At 54.6% G+C, this 25196-nt stretch overlaps 1 protein-coding gene and 1 long non-coding RNA gene across 6 annotated transcripts in view; one reads left to right on the forward strand and one right to left on the reverse strand.

Moving 5' to 3' along the window:
- Positions 1–592: 592 nt before the first annotated feature.
- Positions 593–25196, reverse strand: part of RAP1GAP2 (RAP1 GTPase activating protein 2) — a 199338-nt gene continuing 174734 nt past the window's right edge. For 4 of the 5 annotated variants that reach the window (XM_029927518.1, XM_029927517.1, XM_029927519.1 and 1 more), the window contains 11 exons: positions 23749–23820; positions 23153–23239; positions 21646–21780; positions 13866–14003; positions 12006–12130; positions 9525–9638; positions 9175–9292; positions 8601–8727; positions 5364–5440; positions 4961–4997; positions 593–4062 (listed from right to left, as the gene is read on the reverse strand). In XM_029927518.1, coding sequence (XP_029783378.1) covers positions 4989–4997; positions 5364–5440; positions 8601–8727; positions 9175–9292; positions 9525–9638; positions 12006–12130; positions 13866–14003; positions 21646–21780; positions 23153–23239; positions 23749–23820 — 1002 coding nt within the window. In that variant the 3' untranslated portion in view covers positions 593–4062; positions 4961–4988. The remainder of the gene's footprint in view (positions 4063–4960; positions 4998–5363; positions 5441–8600; positions 8728–9174; positions 9293–9524; positions 9639–12005; positions 12131–13865; positions 14004–21645; positions 21781–23152; positions 23240–23748; positions 23821–25196) is intronic. The other variant, XR_003904433.1, reaches the window with a different exon arrangement.
- On the forward strand, positions 18484–19289 carry LOC115281864. The gene is made up of 3 exons (XR_003904434.1): positions 18484–18556; positions 18726–18841; positions 19197–19289. It is a non-coding gene; the product is annotated as an uncharacterized LOC115281864 (long non-coding RNA).

Consider the following 25196-nt stretch of genomic DNA (forward strand, 5'->3'; position numbering starts at 1 on the left):
CAACCTTTAGAATTTGTTTTATACATTAACAAATACAATGTGCTACCATAGCAATAAATTAAATGTACAGTATTTACATCACATAGGCAGTCGGGGTCTACGAATCACCTCCTCAAGAAGAGGAAAGAAAGAAAAGTCATCATCACATGGATCATCATTTCCAAACTACACTTCTTGGGTTCTATCACACGAGGAATCTCTTCACACTAGAACATCAGCACTCCCCGGCTGGAGCGTGGAAGGGGCACGCCCAGGACAGGGGAAGCTGGCATACATGCTAAGGAGTGGGAAGGAGGAACTGACCGTTCCAGGCGGAAATATCACAAAATCAAAGATGATGGCATTTAAATTCCAGTCTTCCAGACACACACCCTCTCTCCGGGGCTGGTAAGGCATAGCACAGAGCCACTGCCCCGACAGCCTCTCACTAGGCAGGGCTCCGCTGTCCTTGGCCTCAGTGGGGGTGGTCTCCTTCCTCCCAAAGGGGCAGATGGCCCAGCTGAAAGGAAGGAGGCAAGGGGCTGGTGGGAAAACAGCAGAGCTTACAGAATGCTCCTTGGCAGCCTTGGCAAACTCCACTGACCCACTCTCACCTTTGAGAAAGAGAGTGAGAGATCTGGGGAGACGCTGTGGGGTCCCAAGCATGGCTGGATGGCTAGGTCCCTGCCAGTCACCCACTTGACCCCTCACCACCCCCCACGACAACCAGTCTCTGTTGACTCAGAATCGAACGAAGAGGGTAGTGTTGGCACTGGCCCCTTCAACAGCCAGGGGAAGAAAGCGACGCTGGCTCTCATCCCGCCTCGTCACATGAGCCTACGTTTTTATTAACCATCTCTGTTTAAGGATCAGGGAGAACAGGAGAGTTTTCTTTTACCACGTTTAACTTAAGAGGAGGAAACTGAGGGTTAGTTAACTGCATCTCGGCCCTGGCCTCCACCTGCACTACAGGGCAGAGTTGAAGAACTGATGTTACCTGGACAGTCCACTAAAAGCTCTTGCCCTCCTCGTTTTCTCTGCTCAAGCTGCCTCCAAAACCCCAGGACCCTCACAGAGACGGAGGCCCCACATGACTGCGGACAGCTCCCAACCAGTATCCCGGCACAAGTGAGGCTCCTCCAGAGTTCAGGGTTCCGGCAAGTGCAGCCATTTGTTGAAGCGACCATGTATGTGGCGCAGACAAAACGGCTCTGGGTTGTGGGTTCTAGTCCCAGCTTTGCGACTTGCTGATTGTGAGGCCTCCACCGAGTTATTTCCCCATGGGGACTGAGGTTTCTCAGCTGGACAATAATCTGGATGGATTCGATGTCAAAAGGGGCCTGGAAGGCTGGGACACTGAGATGATGCCAACAAGGCTGAACCACAGGGTGTTTTTCACTCATTTTTCATTCATTCATCATTTTCCATTCATTAGAAACTCTAACTAATAAGATCTTCTCTCTCAAGTTCTTTCTGCCTCTGTTTTTAAGCAGCAACTGAGTAGAGGCAAATGGGTACCCTAAGAACCTGACGAGTGTTGTTTCTTCCATGAGTCAGGCAGTTCCCAGAGGCAGAGCTGTGTCCAGGAAACACTCCTCCTGTGTCCAGGTCACAAGCAGAGTGCCTCAAATACCAGCATGAGCACCGTCAGAATGAGTCGGGTCACAGGGACCGAGGAGACTTGAGCCCCAAGACTGGGCGCAGCAATAAAAGGAAATTTTGGGCCAGAGCAGATACAGGAGAATATGGGGGGAGCCGCCTCCAGGAACCCGAGCCACCTGCCCCATGGTCAGGGGGGTGAGGTAAGACTGCCCACTCCCTGTCCTCCTCCCCCTCAGCTCCAGGATCTCGGGGGCGGGGGGCTGGGGGGGCGCTGGTCACTTATACTCTAAAAGCTACAGGATCCGGACCCAGAGGGAGGGACATTTCAGATCCAGCCCAACATATGCCCAGCAAAGGCGGCAGAGAACACCTCTCAGGCCTGCTTCGTAGGGAGCATGCCTGTGCCTCTCAGTTTCCCTGGACACGGCCTGCCAACCTGGCCACTGGCTCAGAGGCTGGGACAGGGCCCCCCGCCCCAGACAGTGGGGGCTGTGAGAGCAGCATCAAGAGCAGTGGAGGAAGGCGGTGTGAGGTTCCCAGGCACGAGAGCGTGGGGCCCACCTGGAAACCCCAGAGGACCCCAGACCACAATACAACACAGCACAACCACCAAGCAGCTGTAAATACCGGCTACCCAGAGAAGCAGGCCGGAGCCCGGAATCGTTTTGGGTCTGTCTTTTTTAAATGCAGCTTGACCTTTCAAGATCCTTCAGAAACTCAGCCAACAGCACGCTGCCAGGGTCCGCAGGCCTCGTGCCAGCAGCGGGCCCGCTCCAGTGACTTTTAATAAAAGCTACACAAACATGTGTTGACCTTCTCACTAGAAGAAATTTCACCGGACTAGTGCTTTAAGTAAACACATTTCCCAAATAGGTGAGGGGAGAGGTCCACCGATACCACAACGTCCACGTGCGTGAGAGACGAAGGGCCAAGGTTTTGCTCTGACAGCAAAGGCAATAGGAAATTGTCACATCAGTCAAAAACAAGTAGAACATTGACTTGGGGTTGCTTTGACTTGGGAATGGGCCCAGAACCCAGTGCAAATAGAATATCTGGTAGAAATCCTTGTCGCCTGCTCCTTAAAATAGGAGGCCAGGCTGAGTTACCCTGGCTGTCCCGTGTCACAGAGGCCCGGGGTGCACTTGAAGCTGTGGTGCCTTCCAGGCTCTGCTCCCCAGACCCATGTTTTACCTGCCACCCCGCTGTAACCCCCACCGCGGCCCGTCAGCGGAAATGACCTTTCGCAGCGCAGACGCAGAAGGGCGAGAAGCGCGACTGTGGGGCCGCCCCTAAGTGGGCTGCTCTGCCCGGGCAGACGGGGCCAGGCAGTGTCTGAACCGCACCCGGCCGGGGACCAGGTTGTAAAAACCCCACCAACATGACCACTGCCTATAGAACCGTGATTGAGAAAGGGGACAGGGGACCAAGTGCCAACATGGACGGAGGGCACAGCAGTTGGGAAGAACCCCCAAGGTAGCACTGGGGCCCCGCAGATGCCAGGAGCACAAACTGCAGAGGGATCCCGTCCCTTCCCGCACACCTACATTCCGTGCCCGCACACAGGCCGGGCCAAGCCGAACAGCTCATCCCCGACGTCGCCTCCCCGACCTACCCTGAGGGGTAGCCTGAAGTAGCTCTTCCACGAGCCTCTACAGCAAGCGGAGACCCACGGCCAAGCCGGCCCAGAGCAGCCCACGGCCCCAGGGTCCTCCGCAGCCCAGGCCCCAGAGTGCGGCTGGCTGGCTCTCCCTGAATCCCTTCCCGCTCTGGGCTGCCCGCCCCGTCTTGGGGAAAACACCTGCTTGGAGCCCAGAGATCCGCACAGGGCCCCGCTCACAGCAACAGCCACCAGGTGTGCTGAGGAAGAGCACCTCACATGCACGCAGCTGCGGCAGCAGGGCAGCTGCGGCAGCAGGGACAGAGGCGGTGCTGGGCCTGGTGTCAGCAGGTGGGCAAGGAGGACACTCCTAGCGCAGAAGCACACGGTCGTGGGGGCATCACAGCCGGTCTCTATCAGGGCTTCTTGGAGGGCGGCTATAAATCTCGGTCCGTGGGAAAGTGGTCCCTCCCCAGCACTACATCTATTCAGTATGTCTGTCACACCCAGGCCTCCGCCCCCCACCTCACCACTGTCTCTGCCTCTCTTGTCTCTGACCGAGTCCCTAGGACCCATAATCCCCCCCTCGCCCATCTCTTTCCTCTACAGACAAAACAAGATGACAAAGGACCCAGACACACATCACACGGGGCGGTCAGGGGGACCTGGAGGAGTGAGGCTTTGTCCAGAGAAGGAAAAGTGCTTCCAGGGTGCCCTGGCAAGGGGGACAGGTAGGACCGTGGCCGGATGGGGACACTGGGACAGATAACTGGTCTGGTGGGCAGGTGGCCGGAGGGGCAGGAGGACTGTAACGGTCAGAGTAGTGAATGGCACCCCCAAACTGCTGGAACAGGAGCCTTCTCCGAGACAGAATCGGGGTTTCCCTGGAGGAGACAAGGAGGGAGATGATGACCAAACAGTGGGTAAGGAAGAGGAGAGCGCGCGCCCAAGGCAGCCCACCGAACATCCTTGCGACAGGACCCGCCGGACGCAAGGGTGCCGGATGTTATGCAGCCTGAGAAGCTGGGCATAAACGCGGACTTGGTGAACACAGGCACCGGATGTACACGATGGAGGGGGAGCGTCAGAATCCCCATGGTCTCTTCTGCCTTTTCATACATCAGGTTTATATAAAGTGGGTGCAGCTCTGCCCGCCCCCCTCGCCTTGGTTCCAGCTGTGACTCCCACCCCATCCCCCAGAGTCACATGGTAGGGAGAGGGTTGGAAACTCAAATGGGTCTCCAGCAACTTTACCAGCAGGAGGTCAGGCCTCAATGGTGTCAAGCTGGACCCCATGCCTCACTCTGCTGAAAACCACACACTCCCTCAGCTGAGGCTGGGAGCGGAAGTCTTCCCTGGGGTCTCCAGCTCAGACTTTAGGGGGGTGGTGCACCTCTAAACATGATGGGGGGGGGCACATCTCAGCCCAGAGCCCTGGCCAAAGACAAGGAGGGCAAGACTGCCAAGAACAGGGAGGCAAGGGGGGCAGGTTGCAGAATCCCCCTGCAGGGGAGGGAGGCCTGCTCTGGGCTGCGGGCTCTCTGCCTGCTGGAAGCAGGCTCCTCCCAGGGCAGTGTGCCTGGCCCGATCCTATTGGGAACCCCTCCCCAGCCGCCCGAGGCCACCTGCAGTCGTCTTCATCCGGCCCTGGGCCCCGCCACCGGCCCTCCCCAGCTGCCAGGACCTCTCTGGCCATTCACAGGTTACCAGGCCTCTAGTTCCCTGGTCTTAAAGCGGACACACCTTGCCTCATAGCCAAAGCAGGACAGACACTCGACCCACCTTTGACAGGCGAAGGAATCCTTTCACATTAGTGACCCTGTTTCAAGAAAAACCCACACAAGAGCTGTAAATAACCAGACAACACAATCTCCAGCTTCTGTGCACTCAGCTCTCAACTCCCTGGTGAGCTCAGGAAGGGACAGGAGCCAGCACTTCCCAGCTCACACCTGTGTGTCCAGGGGAGTGACCAGCACAGGAGGTGTGGCAGAGATGGCCGGCACCCCCAGGCTGATGCAGGGACCACAGCGTCACCCCCGGATCTGACCAGCGTTTCCCTCCCCCCCGTGTGATGGGTGAGGCACTCCCTTCCTCAGGCCCCAGGAAGGACAGCTGAGTTTCAGAGGCAGCTGGAACGTGGGATGGGGAGGCCCCGCCCACTACCCTCCGCCCGCTAGATCCTCACCGCACTAGAGCTGGAGTGGCTGAGCTTATCAAAGCGGAATTTCAGGTTTGACCTCGGGGAGTTTCTGCTTTTGGTATCTAGGAGAAACAGAAGGTGTCCATGAGAAGAGGGTGAGGCTATAGCGGTCACTAGGGCTGTGTGCTTGGGGCGGGGCTGCCGTACAAGGGAGGGCACGAGCGGGGGCCTCCTCCCTCCCCTAAGTCTGCCGAGAGCCAACTCCTACATTTCCAGAAATGGGAGCTGGTTGGTAGACCCAGTCATTTTTTAAAAAACCAAATTATATAAGCTTCCAAGTCCATAAATTACATTCATCAAATGTAATAAATAGGGGCACCAGGTGACTCAGTCGGTTAAGCATCAGACTCTTGGTTTCGGCTCAGGTCATGATCTCATTGTTTGTGAGTTCGAGCCTCACGTGGGGCTCTGCGCTGAGCGCACAAGGCCTGCTTGGGATTCTGTCTCCCTCGCTCTGCCCCTCCTCCTCTCAAAAAGAAATAAACACTTTTTTAAAAGGTAATAAAAACTCAAAAGTCATCTCTCCCTAATTATTTCACGTCAATTTTATTATCTACTCTCCTCGGGCTATTTCCATCCATGGCGCCAGTCTGGTGCTCCTTCCCTCCCCGCAGCACACCGCGAGCCTGAGCTCGGTCATGGCAGAGGCATTTACAGATCCACAGAAATCAGCAACGCCACAGACCCAGAGGCAAGGGGGGCAAAGACCCAGGACTTGACCTATTGTTTTGTTGTCTGGGCTTAAACTGAGAAAATGTTAAAAATATCAAGAAAATTTGAAAATGCGCCATGTCTGTAGCCATCACATTATGACCAGCACCCAAAAACTGAGTATTTGAAAACTGGTGTCTGATCCAGCAGAGGTCGCTTGTGTCACTGACAAAACATCGTCATTCGTGTCAGAACTACACTTGGTCATCGGCAACTTTCAGGTGCCTACAAATAACAAGGTTAGATGAATATCAGTAAGAGTGTGGGCTTTATAATAAAGATTATCATTTATAAATTGTGTGCCTGGAAATCAGGCCCTCGCGGGCACGTCCCTCCCCAGGCACAGCCAAACAGCCTAAAACAGGTTTCCAGACGTCTGCAAACAGACGCTGGTCCTACACGTGCCCAGCACAACTTCTGCGAGGCTGGGAGGAGGGAGCGGCCCCGGGGCTAAATAATGTGCAGAGAAAGGGGGTGGAGGGAAGCACACGGTGTGGTGCAGTGAGATGGGCTGGGGTTACCAGGCCCACTCGAGGTCCCCTTCTGCCCTGGGTGGTCTTCACTAAGTGGCAGACACTCTCTAAGCCTCCCATTACTCAAAATTTTATTTAGATATTTATTTAATACCAAGTAGAAGTCATGCTTGGTTATAGATTCTTTCATTCATTCATTCAATATTTCATGAATCCTTATGTTTTAAAAATCAGGGAATCTATATTACTACCCACTTGACAGATGAGGAAACTGAGGCTCATAGAGGTGGACCTGATGCCACAACCAAGATTAGAACTCAGCTCTGCAGTGGCCCAACACAGGTGGCTGAATGGGAGGAGGCACATGAACCGGCTTTCCGTGTTTCTATCATTTGACTAGAGTTTCTCAGCCTCAGCTTATTGACAATTGGGGCCAGATAATTCTTTGGGGGCTGGTGGGTGCAGCCCTGTACTTTGTAAGATATTTAGCAGCATCCCTGACCTCTACCCACTAGATGCTAGCAGCACACTCTCCTCCCACAATCCTGAAAATCAGAAACATCTCAACACTGTCAAATATGCTCTGGGTAGCAGGAGTGCCCCCTGTTGAGAGCCGCTTACTATTATTTTATTCCTGTTGTTCAACAAACAGTTAACAGTTCTTTTCTTTTTCATTGTTTTTTGTTTTTTAAATTTATTTATTTGTTTTGAGAGAGAGAGCAACAGCGAGCGCAAGCAGGGGAGGGGCAGAGAGGGAAAGACAGAAGCCCAAGCAGGCTCTGTGTCATCAGCGTGGAGCTTGACAAGGGCTCGAACTTCTGAATCATGAAATCATGACCTGGGTCAAATTCAAGAGATGGACCAACCAACTGAGCCACCCAGGCACCCAGTGGTTCTAAGTTCTGAGTCTCTAAGCTCATCTAAATCTTCACACAACCAACCACAGGAGGCAGGAAGTACTCCCCTCCCTCCATTCTTTGCTTGGGGAAACTGAGGCATAGAAAGGCTCACTAACCTGCCTGATGTCACATCACCACTAAGTGGCAGATGAAGGATTTGGACCCAAGCTCCACAGTCCTGTGCTTGTCCCCACACCATGCTGCCCTCCTCGAGGGCTGGACACCAAGGCTCTGATTTCCGAGCTCCGGCAGTGCCCTGCAGTGCTTACCATGCACGTCCACTCAGATGACCCTCCCCTCAGGCTCCAGCCCTTCACCCCTACCCAGAGGCGCCACCTCCTACTCTGCCTGACAGCAGGGAGCACAGAACCCTTGAAGGCCCAGACTCTTTGCTCTCCCTGAACCCCCACTACTGAGCCTCCTTGGCATCTCCTGAATCTACATCCTTCTCCCGTTGCTCCGGACACCCCCTGATCCATGGCCCAGCCACCCCACACTGCCCACTGTGGCCACTCAGTGATCTCCCTCCCTACCCCACTCCCCATCAATCCTGTCTACTCAGCCAGCTGCGGCCACCAGAGCAGTCCTTCTCTAGTCCAGAAGGCATTACTCTACTTAAGACCCTCCAAGGCTCCACCCGCCAGCAGGATGACACCCAGTTCCTGGCCAGGGTCTCCGCGGTAGCCCAGCCTGGCATACTACGTGCTGTCTCCTCTCACATTTGTTTTTTAGATGGACTGCAGCCCAGGGAACCACGTGTGGTCCCCTCCACCAACCACTTATCACGCTTTGTACCCTTGCATTGTCAAGGTCACCAGCGTGGCAGTGGCGCCCAGCATCAGTAACAGGTGGGGCCAAAGAGCCTTGGCTTTCAAATCTCAACTTCTGCACCTGATCACTGTACTTTCGGAGCCTCAGTTTCCCCACAAGTAAGGAGATAATAAGAACAAAGGGGTCTTAAAGCTGATGAAAAGGCAAAGCGGGCTAGCGGAACTCAAGGGCTTTAACCCTTTGGGGCTGGAGTGGAAACTGCCTGATTCAGCGCGGCTGGGACTCACGCCCATGAACAGTGGTCAGGGCGCAGCCCCTGCCCCCTCCCCCGACCAGCCCCGCAGCGCACATGCCCAGACGCCACTGACCTGTAGGACTCCGGCTCATGATGATGGGGGTGGCGGCCGCCCCCAGGCTGGGGCTTTCGCTGCTCGGGGACGGGCTGTAGACAAACACCTCCTGCCTGAAGGGGGAGGTTGTGGACGGCTGGCTGCTCTGGGGAGAGAGGCTGGGTGAGCAGCGCCAGCTCCACCCTCGGCAGCCCCGCAGGGTGGCCCATGGCAGTCACTGCCCCCACTGTACACTTGGACCTGCTCTTTCTGCCACCTCTGACCCTGCCGCAAAAGTGCCTGTGGCCCGGCAGCACAGAGCGCTGGCCCTCTCCTCTCCAGCCAGGAACCCCATGGCAGGGACACCATTCAGTGTGGCCTCTGGCCCTCTGCTGTTGGTCTTGTGTCACTCTGAGGGATGCCCCCTGAGCCACTGCTCCCGGAGGGCAGAAACGGCTGATGGGCCCACCCCTCGCTTCCCTACCCCGCCTCTCACCTGCAGAGCCTGGCTGGGACCCTTCCCACAGCAGCTAGTTTAATGCATACAGCGGGTGTCTGGCTGGGCCCAGGGCACCCCTCGCTGCTCCCCAGGGTCAGATGGAGCCACACTTACCCCGCTGTCACACTCCTCCATGGCCTCTCCCTCCCCTGCCGTGCTGCTGAAGCTGCTGGTACTGGAGGAGGAGCGGGAGATGTTGGCTCGGCCATTCTCCTTCAACTTTATGAAGGGCCTGTGGGAACAGGAGTCGGGCAGGCCCCAGTCACTCACCGAGACCCTCTTCACGGGCAGGGCAGACCTAGAAGAGACTGAGCCAGCCCACCAGCGGCTCCCCATGCCCCTGCCTTTTGCCTTTCATGTTTCCAGAGAGTTCTCAAGGTAAAAAATGCTGGCTTTCCTCAGAGAGCATGTTCCAGGGCTCGGAGTGGCTAACACCTGCCCTCCCCCCACCCTCACTTTCTTACTTCTCCTTGTTGGGGCAGATTTCCGGAGAACTGGGATTGGATGAGGCCTCAGACTTTATCTCTTGAGAAGAGTGTGCACCGTCCGGGGTCTTGGGGTTGCTGGATGCGCTGTCACTAAGGAAACAGGAATGAAGAAGCGTGAGGCCATGGGGCCGGCCCCTAGGCCTCCATCCCACCCCCAGGCCTGAGACAGCCCCAGCAGGCTCTCAGCACCACAGGGCCTGTGGGGTCACAGCACGCCCACCAGTGCACGGCCACTGCTTCCCTGAGCCCCACTCAGACAGCAGCGGATGATGGAGTTTCCTGCTGCATCAGGGGCTAGTCTAGGCTCCTGGGTGAGCCAAGACCGATCAGGCAAGAGTCCTTGCTTGATGCTCCTGAGCCCAAGTCCACTCTCAGCCTACACTGGCCATCCCACGTGGCAGAGCTCTAAGTCAAGATCAGGCCACAGAGCGGATGGAGTGAGGTCTATGACATCTAGTGCCACAGCAGGGAAATAACCCAATGCGCATGGACTCCTTGGAGGTGCAGGCAGGGTCACCATGCCTAAGCCCAGCGGACACCCTTCACACAGACCACAATATGAGCTCCCTGGATCCGTGTGACAAGGTGACCTTTTATGTTGGGAAGGGCATCTTGGCAAACAGGCGATGCTCGGCCAAGGGCCCAAGGGCCTCCTTCTCCTGCAGTTTAACAAAGACCATGTACTGACACCCATGATTTGTCCTGTGCCCCATGCTGGGTCAAGCTGGCCTTGTCCTCAGTGTGCTTCTATTTTTTATAGCAACTTTACTGAGATACAATCCACATACAATTCACCAACATAAAGCATGAAATTCAGTGGTTTTTAGTATATTCACACAGTTGTACAACCATCACCACAATCTAATTTTAGAACATTTTAGACCCCCATAAAGAAACCCACTCCTAATCACTCCCTGTTCCCCCCTCCCCCCAGCTCCTGGTGGCCAGCTAATCTACCTCTGTCTCTATGGATTTGCCTCTTCCGGACATGTCACTTAGTCAGAATCACACAATGTGTTGTGTGACACATTGGCTTCTTTCCCTTAGCATAGTCTTTTTGAGGTTCAACTAAGTTGTAGCATATTATCAGTGGTTTGCTCCTTTTCACTGCAAAAAAAATATCCCATTTGATCAATAGTTTAATTATCCACCTTGGGCTATTATAAATAACACCTCCAGGAACATCTGTGTGCTGGTTTTTATGTCGATATATGTGTTCCTTCTCCGAACTCTCCACCTAGGAGTGGAACCGCCGGGTCGTACGAGAACCCCATGTCTAACTCTCGGAAGAACTGCCGAGTTGTTTTGCAAAGCAGGTGCATTAGTTTCCATTCCTACCAGCAATGCCTGGGGATTCTAATTTCTCCATATCCTCTCCAATTCTTCTTATTATGTCTCTTATAGCCACCCAAGAAGCATGAATGCCTCAGTGCACTTTTAATGAGGTTGCTAATGACCTCCTAACGGTCCACCCAAGCAGGGGTTTGGGTCACGGTGCAGGGCTTCTCTGCACATTGATACTGCGGACTCCCCGTCCTGGAATTCCTCCTCTGTGGGCTTCTTCTCCCTCATCTTCCTCCCTTTCTCTTCTTGCCCTTAAATGCCCTAAATGCCAGAGAACACTCTGGCATTCTACACACACCCTTGAGTGGTCATATTCATTGATCCATCTTTGATGCCCTTCTGCGGTCAAGGCCTCTCTCCTAAGCTTAAGACCTGCACTCTGGCCACTCAGAATTCTGCACTTCTCTGCTGGGTGGGCCGCAAGGACTCTCACATTACTGGTTCCAAACAGTTTTTCACCCCCCTCCGTAAACCTGCCCCTGGTCCTGCACGCCCCAGCTCGGGGCCTGGTGCCCCGACAACCCGGAAACCTGAAAGTCAACCTAAATGCCTCCCTTTCTCTCACTAGACTGTAAGCTTCTGGAAGGCAGGATTGTGCCTCCGGTAGCTCTTGCCCAAGCCCTCACCCCAGCACGTAGCAGGCACTCAAGACGTGTGCTTGCTGAATTAAAGGGCAAATGGGCTCACCGTTAAAGGATCAGAAAGACCATGAGCAAGAACAGGTTAATATGATGCAGTATGAAAGCTGCTTTTAAAAAAGAGAGAAAACATTCTAGAAGCCTAAGGAAAGTTAATTCACTATCTTGGCAGAATCAGGGAAGCCTTCCATAAGAGGGAACATTTGAGTGAGCTTTGGAAAAGGAGGCAAAGAAAGAAAAGAATCCAAGCAACATTTCTAGTTTGGGTCCAAATGCAACTTGGACAATTCTGGAAAGTCCCACATGGAGACGGGCCAAATCTGCCTCGGTGGACACAGAGGACTAAGACGGGTGCCTGAGGGGGACCAAGGTTAGAAGGACACCGTCTCCCAAAGCAGCGCAGGGCCCTCCCGAGGCTGGGCACCTGGTGGTGGCCGCAGGGGAAGGACCCGCAAACCCCACACTGGACAGTTACCATCGTGTCCGGCCGTCACCTTGGCCTTCAGAGCCTGTGTGCAGACGGGGGAAGAGCCCCGACCGCCGCTTGATGGGGCTCCTCGACTGGTTCTTCGCCACCACCGCCGCCGCCGCCACTGGAGGCTGCCAATGAAACCACCAAAATGAGTGTCCGTGGCCCGCCCCAGACCCCTTCCCTTCACTGCCCATTTCTGGTCTACAAATAGCTGGTGCCCCCAGTCAGCCCGAAGAGCTGGGAAGGTGAGGACGACGTAACGGGATGCTGACCCCGTGACTCAAGCCATTTGCAGCCCATTTTCCTGTGTTCCTAAGCCACACCTTGTGGCCCCGAGTAATAATCACTAAAGACCAGAATCCTTGAGAGGAACAAGAGGTCAGGGCCCAGCATACTGAGAAGGTCAGGATGATTCATGGGGTCACAGACTGAGAACCAGAAAGCTGAGAGAGCCTGGGGAGTGACCTGGTCCACCCACTAGCTTTACCAGCGAGGTAGCTGAGGAGTAGGGGTGAGGGGAGACTGGCCTGAGGTCACACAGCAAATCACGTCAGGACAAGGGCAAGAGCCCAGGGCTCTGACTCCCCACCCATTCCTCACAGTAACTGGGTCCACACTGGGCATCTCAGTAACAAGACAGAATGAGAGCTGCAGAGTCAGGTGTACATGCACCCTCAGGCGAGGGAATTCGCCAAGAATGTGGCTCTGGTTCGGCCACGTGCAGGGGGGAGGTGCAGGGGGTTGGAGACTGAGGAGGGGGAGACTGCAGTCATCCTTCAGAGCCTGCCAGACCTCTAACCCAGGCCCCCCAGCTTCTGCCATTTGTGGGCTATGCAACCTTAGGGTAGCAGCCAAATCTCTGGGCCCCAGTCTCCTCACCCACAGAATGGGGACAATTGTCCTGCCCTGCTCATTTCACAGGCCTACTGGGTGGAACAAGACAAATATGTGGTAAGTTAAATGAATTTTGTAAGACCAGTTATAGTGCTAATCCTTAGTATCATGGTGGATATCTATCTGGAAAAAAAAAAAGAAAAGAAAAGAGAAAAGAAAAAGGGAAGGGAAGGGGAAAAAAAAAAAAACCCTACTCTATCCAAATCCAAAGTTACTCTGCTTTTTAAAAGGACCAACTATGTGGTTCTTTCACCTGACCAGTCCCTGGTGCAAACAGACCAGACCCAAACCCACAGATACACCTGGCTCTTTCCTTGGGAACTGCGTACACAATGATTAACAACAAAGACTTTGGATCAAGGAGACATGCATTCAAATCCCAGCTTTTCAGCTTAGCCAGGTGACCTGTGGCAGATTACTAAACCTCTCTGGGCCTCCCTCTCTCAAGTTTGAAATGGAGAACACATCAATTCCTACCTCAAATAGTTGTTACCGGGATCAGATAAGGCCCAAGAATCACTTAGTTCAGTACCCAGGGCACAGCAAGCCGAGGGTGTCTACTGTCATTACTAATAAAAAAGCAAGGACACCCCTCCTGGTCCCCAGCCTCTGGGCAGAGAAAAGTGCCCCAAAATGATTCTGCAGGGTGAGCCCCGAGGAAGAGGACCAGTCGTGCAGGGAACTCGGAGGACCCGATGATGGAGCGTTGGTGGTACCGTGAGAGCAGAGCCACCTTCCAGAGAGCAGGGGAACAGGGAGGCCTCCAGTCCGGGCCAGCCCCAGCCGCACCTGGGATGGAGGCTCCGTTTCACAGACAGGGCCCAGGGTGACCCCCAAAACAGCTTCAATGTCCCCCATCCCTGCTCAGGTCACCTGGCCCAAGCCTGGGTGGACGCACCAGCCTTCACAGGCCTGGGGCAGGGGGGCCTCCCCAGGAACCATGTGTTGCCCAGGGGCAAGGGTGCTCACCGAGAAGGTGGTCTTGGTGACGTCCATGCTGTTGTGGGAGATGCCTCCACTGAGGCTGCCGGGGATGCCTGCACTGTGCTGCTTCTTCTGGCTGCTCACCATGGTCTCCATGGAGTGGCTGCGCACACGGATGGCTCTCTAGGGGGAGAAGAGACAGGGACCTGAGAGTTGCAGCCCAGCCTGCCAGATGCCCCTGCCCTCTTGGTGGGGTCTGCAGAGTGTGCCTGTGCACACTCAGGCCGCGCAAGCTGCTCAGGGCCACCAAAGAGCAAAGGGCACACCAGCAAACAGCCAAGTGTCCAGGAGGGGACACCCAGGATGATCAGGGGCTTGTCACAGAGTTGCCACAAACAGGAACAGCGAAAATCAAGGCTGCTAAGCCCATGACAGGGACAGACCTGGGGGGTGGCAATGCTCCCTCAAACCACCCAGCAGGTCTGTGCTGTTCTGGAACCAGGACCAAGAGAAGTAGCCATAGTGAGGACAGCTAGTTAACACAGAGGGAGCACTCCCACAGGCCCTCAGTCTTTTCATGTTGCCCTAATTTTAGGAACACATCTTGCTTCCCTAGCGGACTTGGACACTTCTTAGAGGCAGAGGTCAGGTCTGACCCTTCTCTGACTCCTCTCCTGTAATACTCCGGGCTCCGGCACAGGGAGGGGCACACGGGAAGCATGCACACATAAGAGTAGCCACATGTACTGGGGACTTATGATGCACCAGGCTTTCTAAAAGCTTTAGCTGTATTTTCCCAACAAGCCCACTGTGTGGATATCCTCCATCCCATTTCACAGGTGAGGCTCAGAGAAACCAAGGGACCTGACCGGGAGCACCCAGCTAACAGGCAGCAGAACAGAGGGCCCAGACGTAAACCCCGACATACGCCAACATACACAAATGGAGGTATTATGAGTTGTGCACATAAGAGTGCCAAACCCAGCATATTCCTCAGTGCAGAGCCACTGGTCCAATTTCCCTTCTTCCTCCACGGGACAAGGGAGTATCATTATCAGTCTAAGGTGGTCCTATAACCTATCCCCTTGCCAGTGGGGCATGAGGGAGGGTCTGATGGGAGCTGTGGGGAAAGGTTTTCTCAAGGATTCCCAGGGGCACCTGGGTGGCTCAGTCGGTTAAGTGTCGGACTTCAGCTCAGGTCATATTCTCGCAGTTCGTGGATTCAAGCCCCGCGTCAGGCTCTGTGCTTACAGCTCAGAGCCTGGAGCCTGCTTCGGATGCTGTGTCTCTCTCCCTCTCTGCCCCTCTCCTGCTCGTGCTGTCTCTTTCTGTCTCTCAAAACTAAACATTGAAAAAAATTTTTTAAAGGATTCCAAAAAGAGATGTGACATTCTGCCCCTGAAACTGTGATGGCCACCTTGGGGCGATGGGGGACCAAGCCTGTGGGATGAAGCTGACAAGCCGGGATGGCAGATGCCAAGGACCACGCTGAGCCATGAAACCCCAAGCGTCCTTGCTAGGTGGGCTTGTGGGTTTTCCTCGCTGTGGGAGCCGGCTGAGGTCCTCAGACACTGAGCTTCAGAAAACGGACTCAGAAGGACAAAGACATGGATGTAGGAAGCCAATTCAGGACAGAGGGCCACTGGCAAACACGAACGCTCTGGAGATGAACCACTTCTGCAAACGAGGGCACGGAGCCCACTGGACTCTTACTCTTGATGTCGTCTAGCCTCTCCTGTGTGAGTCAAAACACTGCCTGAGGGACGTCATCTCTCCCTTTCTAGACCACAGAACAGAATCGCCTAGCAACAGTTTCCAGCCAGTATATTCTATTCATTCCATCACCCAAAGACAACAGTAAGTCATACACCCTCTGGAAAACCGAGGGCAGGAACGGTGTGGCACCACACCGAGGTGTCCCTGGACAAACAGCAGGCCTCCCTAAGCAAGTCAAGCGCTCCATAAATCTCAGCATCGTGACATCCGCTGGGGCCTCTGTGGGTGCCGCCACCACCACCACTGTCATCAACAATGACTTGTCAGTTACTCGTGTATGTTCTGATGCCCTCCTCACGGGTCTCTTTCCAAGAAAGATTTGATGTGGTTTGATGGGATCTGGCCTACTGGGCTTCGTATACATAACTCACCGAATCCCTATAACTCTTGAGATGCAGACAGGACAGGCACTGATAGAAAAGGTCCCGAAAGGCAAACGATCACCCAAGGTCACTGCAGGGGGAGATGGAGTGAGCACCCACTCTCAGGACCCAGGCTCCAGATAAAAGGACCCTGGTATCCCAAAGCGCGGTCCAGACTGAACATATAACTGAACTGGCTGATGGACGAAGGGTGATCAGACACCAAGGGCTTTCCACTCTCCTCAAAAGAAGTCTCCAAGGCCGATGTCAGGAAGGATATTTTCTCCTCAAATGCCCTTGGTGCCACTGTGAGCCAGCAAGATAAACCTGAGGAGACGGCGGGCTGACAGGGAGCTCCAAGGATGTGCAGGCGGCCGTCTGCTGCTGGACATCACAAAGAGGTTTGAATCCTGGTCTTCCCAACACGGTGTGGGAACCTCTCTGACCCATGGCCTCCTCGTCCACATAACATGGTGACGGTCCCGCATGAGGAGGACGTGAGCCCGTGTGTGCCACCGGCTCGCTCAGGCCCGGCTCTCCTTCCCCGCTCTTGAGGATGGAAGGTGGGAGACACGATGGTTGCCCCAGAACCTTAAAACAAAGCTGAAGCATTTTACGTTTCAATCTGCCGTGGAAGCACTAGCTTTCCCAAACTGGGCAGGAGAGCCAGGAAAGGGTACAGAAGCGACAAGACGGTCTCCCCTTCGCCTGCGTCCTCCCGGGGATGGCTTTCAACACTGGCTGCTCCAGCGGCAGACGGCCTGGCCTTCGGAAAGGCCTTGGGTGCGCTGAGCTGCTATCTTACCGGTTCATCACTCTTAGGCCAGTCTGTTCCATAGTTCGCACAACTGTCCCTCAACTATCTGAGGACACCAGTGTCCTCCGAGTGCTCTCCTCCCGGCTAGCCACCGCCGGTGCCAGCGTCCCTCCGCATGGTTACCCAGCCCGTCTGCTTCAGTCACTTCGCGTCGGCAGGGGTCTGAGCTACCGGTTAGTGTTATACAGGGAGCAGACCTCTTCTGGGCCAAACACCAGCCTTACATCCTTGGGGGTTTGTGCTTCCTCATGATGCACAAACTCATGGTTTTGTGAGTTGTTTCAATGCAACACACGTAGGAGACATGAAGCGCAGATGTGAGCACTGAGGGGAATGCGCCTACCTGCACAAGCCAGCAACAAGGGGTGGGGGTGGGGGCGCTTGGAGAGAAAGATGCCAACCGCTCATGTGCTGAGATGGCTCCTCGTCAGGAGGTGCCCTGAGGCCTGGGATGGGGTCTCCTGTCCCTCCAGCAAGGCAAATAAAGGATGCAGGCTGACAAGAGAAGGAGATACCCCTCTGCCTCTCCCAGACCAGCGCCCCATCCATGAGCACCCAATCCATGAGCACCCAGGCTGCCGCTGCTGGTGGGTTCTCTTCCCCGGGGAATTGCAGCCTCGTGCCCCTCTCCGGCCACTAGGGGGCACATCACACCAGTGCATTAACTATCGCCACTCCTCAAAGGCTGCAGAAAGCGCTCTCCCTGCTCGCTGTGGCCCCCCTTCTGCCACTGGGCCTTCTCCTCCCTGGTCCTCCATTCTCCCTTCAGCACGATGAGTTAATGGAGGGCGGGGCCAGCTCGGCTCAAAATGCAACTTACACGTACTTTGTGTGCATATCATGGAGCTACATCAAGGAGTGTTACTTTCTTTTTCTTTAAGTTTTATTTATTTGGGGGGGAAGGGGCAGAGAGAGAGAGAGAGAGAGAGAGAGAGAATCCCAAGCAGGTTGTCAGCATACAGCCCCAGGTGGGGCTCAATCTCACCAACCGCGACACCATGACCTGAGCCAAAATCAAGAGTCAGATGCTTAACTGACCCGAGCCACCCAGGTGCCCCCAAGGGGCGTTACTTTTTCTTTTCATCTCATTACGGACCAATAAAATTTCAGCAGCTGGTGGCAGTGCCCAAGAACGGCATTTGAAAACCATGGTCTAGAGATCAGTATTTTTCAAAGGTGAATAGTGTACATAGCTCTTTTATTTTTATTTATCTTTAATACTGCTATTTTTTTAAGTTTATTTATTTTGAGAGAGAGAGAGTGAGAGAGAGAGAGCGAGCGAGCATAAGCTAGGAAGGAGCAGAGAGAGAGGGAAAGAGAGAATCCGAGGCAGGCACCGTCAATGCAAGAGTCCCACAAGGGGCTTGATCTAATGAACCATGAGATCATGACCTGAGCTGAAATCCAGAGTTGGACGCTTAGCCCCCAGGCACCCCACTGCTCTTTTATAAAGAAAAATACTCTTGCAAGACCCCAAAAACATTCACAGACCCCCACAGCAGTGGTCCCATGGACTGCACCTACAATATATTTACTTATTCCACAGAAAGGTCTTTTACTTGTGAGCTTCACTGCAAAAGTTTAGTCTCTATAATTGGAAATATGTATATTTTTAGGTTATCATCTAAGTGAAAATGTGAAATTTTTAAGTGTTTGTAGAACTGGCAGATTCCTGAGACTATCACCAAGCACTCAGTTTGAGAAGCAGGTCTGGACATCCATAAACCAACTGTTCTGTTTCTCACGGAGAAAAAGCTTAAATTACAGCCAGTGGGCCTGAGGTAAGAAGCGAGAACAGTTCCTCGCGATGTGAGGTGCCAGGCAGCACGATCTAGGGCAGCGACGGGTCTGCTTCTCTGGAGAGGGACAAAGGGCCACGGCTCGGTAGGGGGGGTGGAGGGGAGAACGGTCCCAAGAGGCAAGGGAATGGATGTCTGAGATTGCTTTTAGCTCTGAGAATTCTCAACTGTTTCCACGTGAGATGAGACCTTTGCACCGAAGGAGATGAAACACACAACTTTTCTTTCTGGAATCATTTTGTGCACCACTTCTTTCCAGAAGTGCAGGTGAGGAACTCCATGAGGAATGCCACTAATTCCGACCCCACAGCACCACCCCAGGAGTGCGCAAAGAGATACCACAAGAGGTAGTTTCCCGAACTGGGTCAGACCGTGGGCCTGGCCACAGGCCCAGCTCAGACATCAGAAACACCCAGGCCGCTGGGCTCCATGCAGCTGCTCCTGGCCGGCCCCCAGCTCTGGCCTCCACGGCCTGGGAGATAAGAGGGTAATGGTGGCAGGAGCAGGGTAAAAGAGCCCCTGTTCCCAACTCGGGGTTAAAAAAAGGCTCATCATAATGGTCAGAGCTCTGAAGGCTTATTCTGTGTGACCGGTCGTGACAGCCCCTCCCATTCCCCCCAAGTGCTACCTCCGGGACGTGGAAGCAGAATGCACGAGCAGATGTCTTGAGCCCACAGGTGCAAGGATTAACGGTTGAAAATAAAAGGTCCTGGACTATTGGATCAAAGATGAGTAATTGTTAAAATCTTGAAGCCTCCCCTCTGTGGGAAAGCTCACCCGTCAGACCCACTGGAATAGAACTCAGACACACTGCTACTCCTCCAGAAGCAGGGGGCTGGGCAAATGGCCTGGGGCCACCCTCCTTTAGACCCACAACCAGCATGTAGCTGCTGGGCCATTTTATCCAAGGGCACCATGGGCAGTATGCACAGTTTATAAGCTTTTCCAGGTTATAAAAACAGTTGAAAATTGAAAAAACTGACTGTGAGCTTCAAAACACAAAGAAACTTACAAAACAACACACCTCATTAAAATCTACAACTATCACATTATGTTAGCCACCTGCAGCTGAAGCCATATACAAACTGCATTTTACTGTGCGATGTGGGAGCACTCTGATGTGCTTGATACGCTGGGGGACGTGCTACAAAAGTGTTCCTATTTACTGGGCTTCACATCCCCCTCCTCTTGCTGGGCCAGCCGGGCTGGCTCCCACTTTCCTCCCCTGCCCCTCCCCTCCCTCATGCCCCTTTCCTGTTGATCTCCGATTTCTCCTGTTGCTCCCTGGCTGCTACTGTCCATCAGGCCCGAAGCAGATGCGCCAGGAATCTCCCACCAGCCTGGGCAAGCAGCTCGGCTCCTACACCGCACCCCCCCCCCCGCCCCCGCCCCCGTGAGGAATCTCGGCAGCTGCCCCGACTAGGGCCAGCAGAGCCGTGCCCTGCTCTCTGCGGCCCCGCCGGGCAGCCAGAGACGGACCCCAGGCTTGCCCAGGCCCGGCTGGCATGGGTGGAATCCCAACCGAGTCGGGAACCAGAGGCAGCAGCATACAGAATATGGGCTCTGCAACTCAACGCTTGGATTCAAATTAATTTGTCTCTTTGAGCCTTAGTTTTCTCACACATTAAATTATGCCCATAATTAATAAAATTAGAAATGAATGATTATCCCCATCATAACAGCCTTCCATCCGGGGCACAGAGGGCACTCATGAGGCTTTAGATGAGTGGGCACATGTTAAGTTTTCACCTTATGCAGCAATAACAGCTAACACTTCACCCAGCATTTGCCATGTTCCAGGCAACACACACTATCCAGGTGTTATTTCAGTGAATTCCTCCAGCAACTCCAGGGGTTCGATTTACCATCCATGTGTTGTTGAGAACACTGTGGCTCAGAGACTTTAAAGACCATACCCAGGGGCACCTGGGTGGCTCAGTTGGTTAAGCATCCGACTTCAGCTCAGATCATGATCTCACGGTTCGAGGGTTCGAGCCCCGTGTCAGGCTCTGTGCTAACAGCTAGCTCAGAGCCTGGAGCCTGCTTCAGGTTCTGTGTCTCCCTCTCTCTCTGACCCTTCTCTGCTCACGCTGTCTCTCTCTCTCTCTCTCTCTCTCTCTCTCTCAAAAATAAAAATAAAAAGTTTTTAAAAATAAAAATAAAAAATAAATACCGTGCCCAGGATCACATTGAACTGAGGTTCTAATGCAGGCACGGCTCACCCTGACCCCACATCTACTGCCCCCAAAATGGCAGCTTGACAAATCATTCTGCAATGGGCAATCCGGCCAAATGCTAACCTAAGAACCAGAAAGGCTGAGTTTGTTTCTCTCCCTCTAAGTAGGTGTAAGGTTTTGAGCAGTCCTGCAGCCCCTCTCGGCTGGTCCCCTCATATGTGACTTGTCCTGTTATTCGAGGGTCAAGCTAGGTGCTGGATGTAAGAGCTAAGTGGACAAAAAGCACTCTGTAAACATGTGATGATAAACCTACTGTATCTCACACTAGCTCAGTGGCTGCCCAAGCTCTACTTGAATACTTCTAGGGACAGGGGGCTCACTATTTCTTTTAGCAGTTCCTTCTGGTTAGAAAGTTCTTCCTTTCGTAAAGTCCAGAGGGATTTATTTGCTTGTAACTCCGTCCCACTGGCCCTGGGCAGGTCCTCCAAGTCCTGCCAAGGCGGATCATTAGAGTACCACACATCAGCTGTTTAAGACCCTCTTCTCATCCTGTCCTGGGCCCCCCATCCCAACACAGGAGGAGGAAGTGGAAGGCAGTAATGCCCCTGGTTTGTGCTGGCTCCTCTCTCCTGCTGACAACTCTCCCGGTCCCTGTTTCTCAGACCCCTGTGCCAGGAGGAGACGATCTGACACAAGGAAGGATGCAGAAGACACCAGGGTCCCTGCTGGCTGCTCTGCCCACTCACACGTCCTGACGCCCCTGCCCTCTACCAACACTGTGATCCTGGCACCTGGGCTCTGGGGTCAGGACCACAAAGACCTTGGACCCCCTCCCTTATGTGTCCCACCCTCACCCCCACCATATACAATCCCCAACCACTCGTGTGTCCATACCTTAAAAGATTCCAAAAAGCCCCCATGGCCCCCATTCTCAAACTTGTCCTCTTCTGGGCCCAGGCCCAGCATGGCCTGTGTGTGGGTGTGAAGCTCATCATGAAGGTTGTCCAGAAGGGCGGCCCTCGTCCGGTCCTAGAAGAAAAGAGGTTGGGGACTATGGAGCTCACACCGAGCACAGAGATGCACCCTCTCCCCGGGGCTCCAGACCGCTGACCACCAGCATCCCGGTAACAGCGTGGGGCTCACGCCTGGCTGGGCTCCATGCTCCATGGGCACCGCCGCTCCAAGGCTGGCCTCTGCTCTCTCCCCTGCCCCTTCCCCTTGGGCCATCCCACAACTCTACCCTGCGGACTCCCAGCTCAGGTCTCTGCCTCCAGCTCCTCAGCTGCAGACCCAGCGGCTTCTCCATCCGGACAGTGTGCCAGGGCCATGAATGCAGCCTCCAGGGGGCGCCGTGCACACAAAGCAGAACCAGCCCTTGCAGCAACCTTGGCAGGTGCCTCCAGGTTGGCAAATCCTAACAGACTCACCTCCCAATGGTCCCCAGGTCAGTGAAGAGCCCAGGCCAAAGGCCCAGGAGCCACCTTGCAATTCCACTCCGTCCTACTCTAATCACAGGAGTCCATCAAGTCTTCCCAACCCCGCCGCCCCCAACCATTTCCTCCTGTGGCCGCGGCAAGCAAGCTGTCATCATCTGTCCTGGGCTCCTGTAAGAGCTAACTTGCCCCCTTCCTGCCCTCCTCCCTGGCAATCTGCCCTTCTCGTCACATCAGCGCCATCATCTAATATGCAAAGCAAACCAGCACTCTCCTAAGTATTTTATTAGTACCCCATCACCTCTAGAGTTCAAAGCCCTTCCTGACCTGACCCAACCAACCTCTCCAGCTGACTCTCCACCCCCACGAGGCCTTCTCTCAGGCCACGTCACACCCTCTGGGGTTCCCTCAAAAGTCACGCTCTGATCTGCCCAGCCTTTCTCATGCTGTTTCCCATGCCCAGGCTAACCCTCCTCCATCTTTCCTCCTGGCAGAAGCCTTGTCAGATATCCAGACTCATCAGCACAAGAACCACCTCCTCCAAGAAGCCTTCCTTGAACACATCCCGGTTGTCCATGGACAGAAGCAGTCACAGCCCCTGTGCTGGCCTCCATCACGGCCCAGTGCGGACACTATATCATACCTGTCTCTTAAGTAATGGCCCCTTCCCATCAGCCCCAAAGCCTGTAAGGCAGAAACTGTCTCAACCCTGGACCACAGGGAATAGAACAGAGCCTGCGACACAGTAGGTGCTCAATAAATGACTGGTGAATGGTTGGCTAGACCTAAATTTTGGATGAAGTTTCCAGAAGAGGAAAGAGTTTCTTTGTTAACAGAGGACTGAAGGCTTAGAGGGCCAAAGCTGCGCCCCGCACCCTGAGCGCCCCCAAGAGTAGACCCCCCCAGGACAGACTGGCTGAAAGCAGCCAGGATGGCAGGAGGAAGACTTCCGGAAACAGTGCTCTCACCTCTAGCTTCGCAAACTTGTCCGACTTGCAGCAAGCGTTCTCTGCATTGGTGAGCTTGGTGAGCAGAAACTCCCTGAACTCCAGGCCCTGGAACAGACATGACGCTCTGAGACTCTCCTTTCAGCCTTCAGAAAGTCCTTTCAGCCACAGCAACGGGCGGCAGAACGGGGGCCCAAGGAGAGTCCCTAAAAGGCCCCCCTCTGACATGTGGTCATTTTCTAGCCCAGCCAGGCCCACCTAAGGTGTCAGTGTGGAAACCAGCTCCCTGGTCCCAGGAAATCAACCCCTGCCCGAGTGTTTCCATGACTGAAGGCAATTTTTGTCCAAGGCTTCTGAGACTGAGGCATAGATAGAAAAATGCTACTTCTAGCAGAAAGGCAAAGCTAGTGTCAAACACTGCGACAAGAGGCGCCGTGCTAGGCCGGGCTGGCGGCACCAGGACAGGAGGGGAGAGACCCCAAGTAAGGAGACTCTCCAAGCCTGCCTAAGGCGCTTCTAATGCCCACAGCCCAGAGTCAGTCCCACTCCAGCCACTGCCACTCAGATGCTGACACCTGGAGTCCGGGATAAGAGAAGAGCAGAAAGGAGTTTCTTACCTTCTGGAAAACAGGAGGGCTGGGCAGCGGTGGGCCAAAGGCGGGCACATCTTCCCGTGCAGTGACTGACACCTGAAACAGAGTCTCGGTGTGGGCCAGGAGGGAAGAGAGCCAGGCTGAGGAGGATGATGCATTCGGAGCCCTGGCCCTAGGAAAGCCCACCACCCAGAGCAGATCCCTTCCCCTCGCCTCCCCTCCCCAGACTCAAATCCAACGTTCCCGTGAGCCATCACCAGCACGGCCCAAGTCGTTCCTAGAAGGGGGGCGGACTGCACAGAGCCATCCACATGCTCTCATCTACATTCCTGGAGGCCAGAAACAAGTTTGGCAAGACGACCAGACAGGACTGAGGCGTAGCCTGGGACCCCACTTCTAATGCAGTACAAGTGCCAGGAGGCCTTATATCGTTGCCTCATTTGACTGGATATTAATCCCACGGAGAAGGCAAAGTGAGAACTGTTACCCCTGTGTCACTGATGGGGACACAGACGCCCAGAGACTGGGAGCCGTCTCCCCTCAGGCACCCAAGTAATTAGCCACAGAGATGACAGGGGAATCCAGACCTCCTGACCCTGCTCTGGGGTCCTTTTCCCACAACACTGACTCCCAAACCTGGCCATACACCAGAATCACTTCCAGTTTTTAACAAATAAACACCCATGGCATGGACTCCGCCCCAAACTTACTGAATCACAAGCTCTGGGGCGGAGTCAGGAATCTGCAACTGTTAAACACTCTACACAGCTTTTGTGTGGTACGGACTACGCGTAGGGTCAGACAGTTTGGCAAGGCTCGAACCAACAGAGCACTGGGGTTCAGGCTGGGAATTGTGGGTAGGGGGACATCACGGTGCTCTGCACAGGGTGCCCTGGGCTCTGGGTGTGGTGGACACTTCCGGCAGCCTGGGGAGGCAGGAACTAATGGAGTAAGAGCACACAGGTGCTCCCTGTGGGGGTGTCCCAGGCCCGGGACAGGCCCAGCACCTCCAGATGCTCTCCTTGCATGGACGTGCCCTGGTTTCACCTGCTCTCAGCCCACAGGCCTCTCTGGAGACCTTGCCCTCTCCCGCTCCCAGACTGCCGCTGACGTGAGCCTGGCCCTGGCGTGCCGCCAGCCTCCCTGGCCTATGAAGTAGGGCAGATGCAGAGTCTGCCAGACCGGGAGAGCAGGCAGCTCGGAGCCGGGCCAAGCGAAGGCCCTGCCAGGGTCTGGAAGGAAACAGCAGGAAAGAGCTGGTCAGGATTGCTTTCTCTCCTCAAGCTCAAGGCTGTCTGCATGCCCAGAATTAGGAAATGGTGTGTGTTTGGCTGTCATGATCCCTGGCTGGTTCCAGTTGCCAAACACAGTCCCCCCACCACCCACTGCACATGGGAATCTGAGGTGAGGGGGACAGGGGTCAGGCCCCCCCCCCCCCCCCCCCCCCCCCCCCCCCCCCCCCCCCCCCCCCC

The sequence above is a fragment of the Suricata suricatta genome, chromosome 17 (genome assembly GCF_006229205.1).
Source record: "Suricata suricatta isolate VVHF042 chromosome 17, meerkat_22Aug2017_6uvM2_HiC, whole genome shotgun sequence".
Lineage (NCBI taxonomy): Eukaryota > Metazoa > Chordata > Mammalia > Carnivora > Herpestidae > Suricata > Suricata suricatta.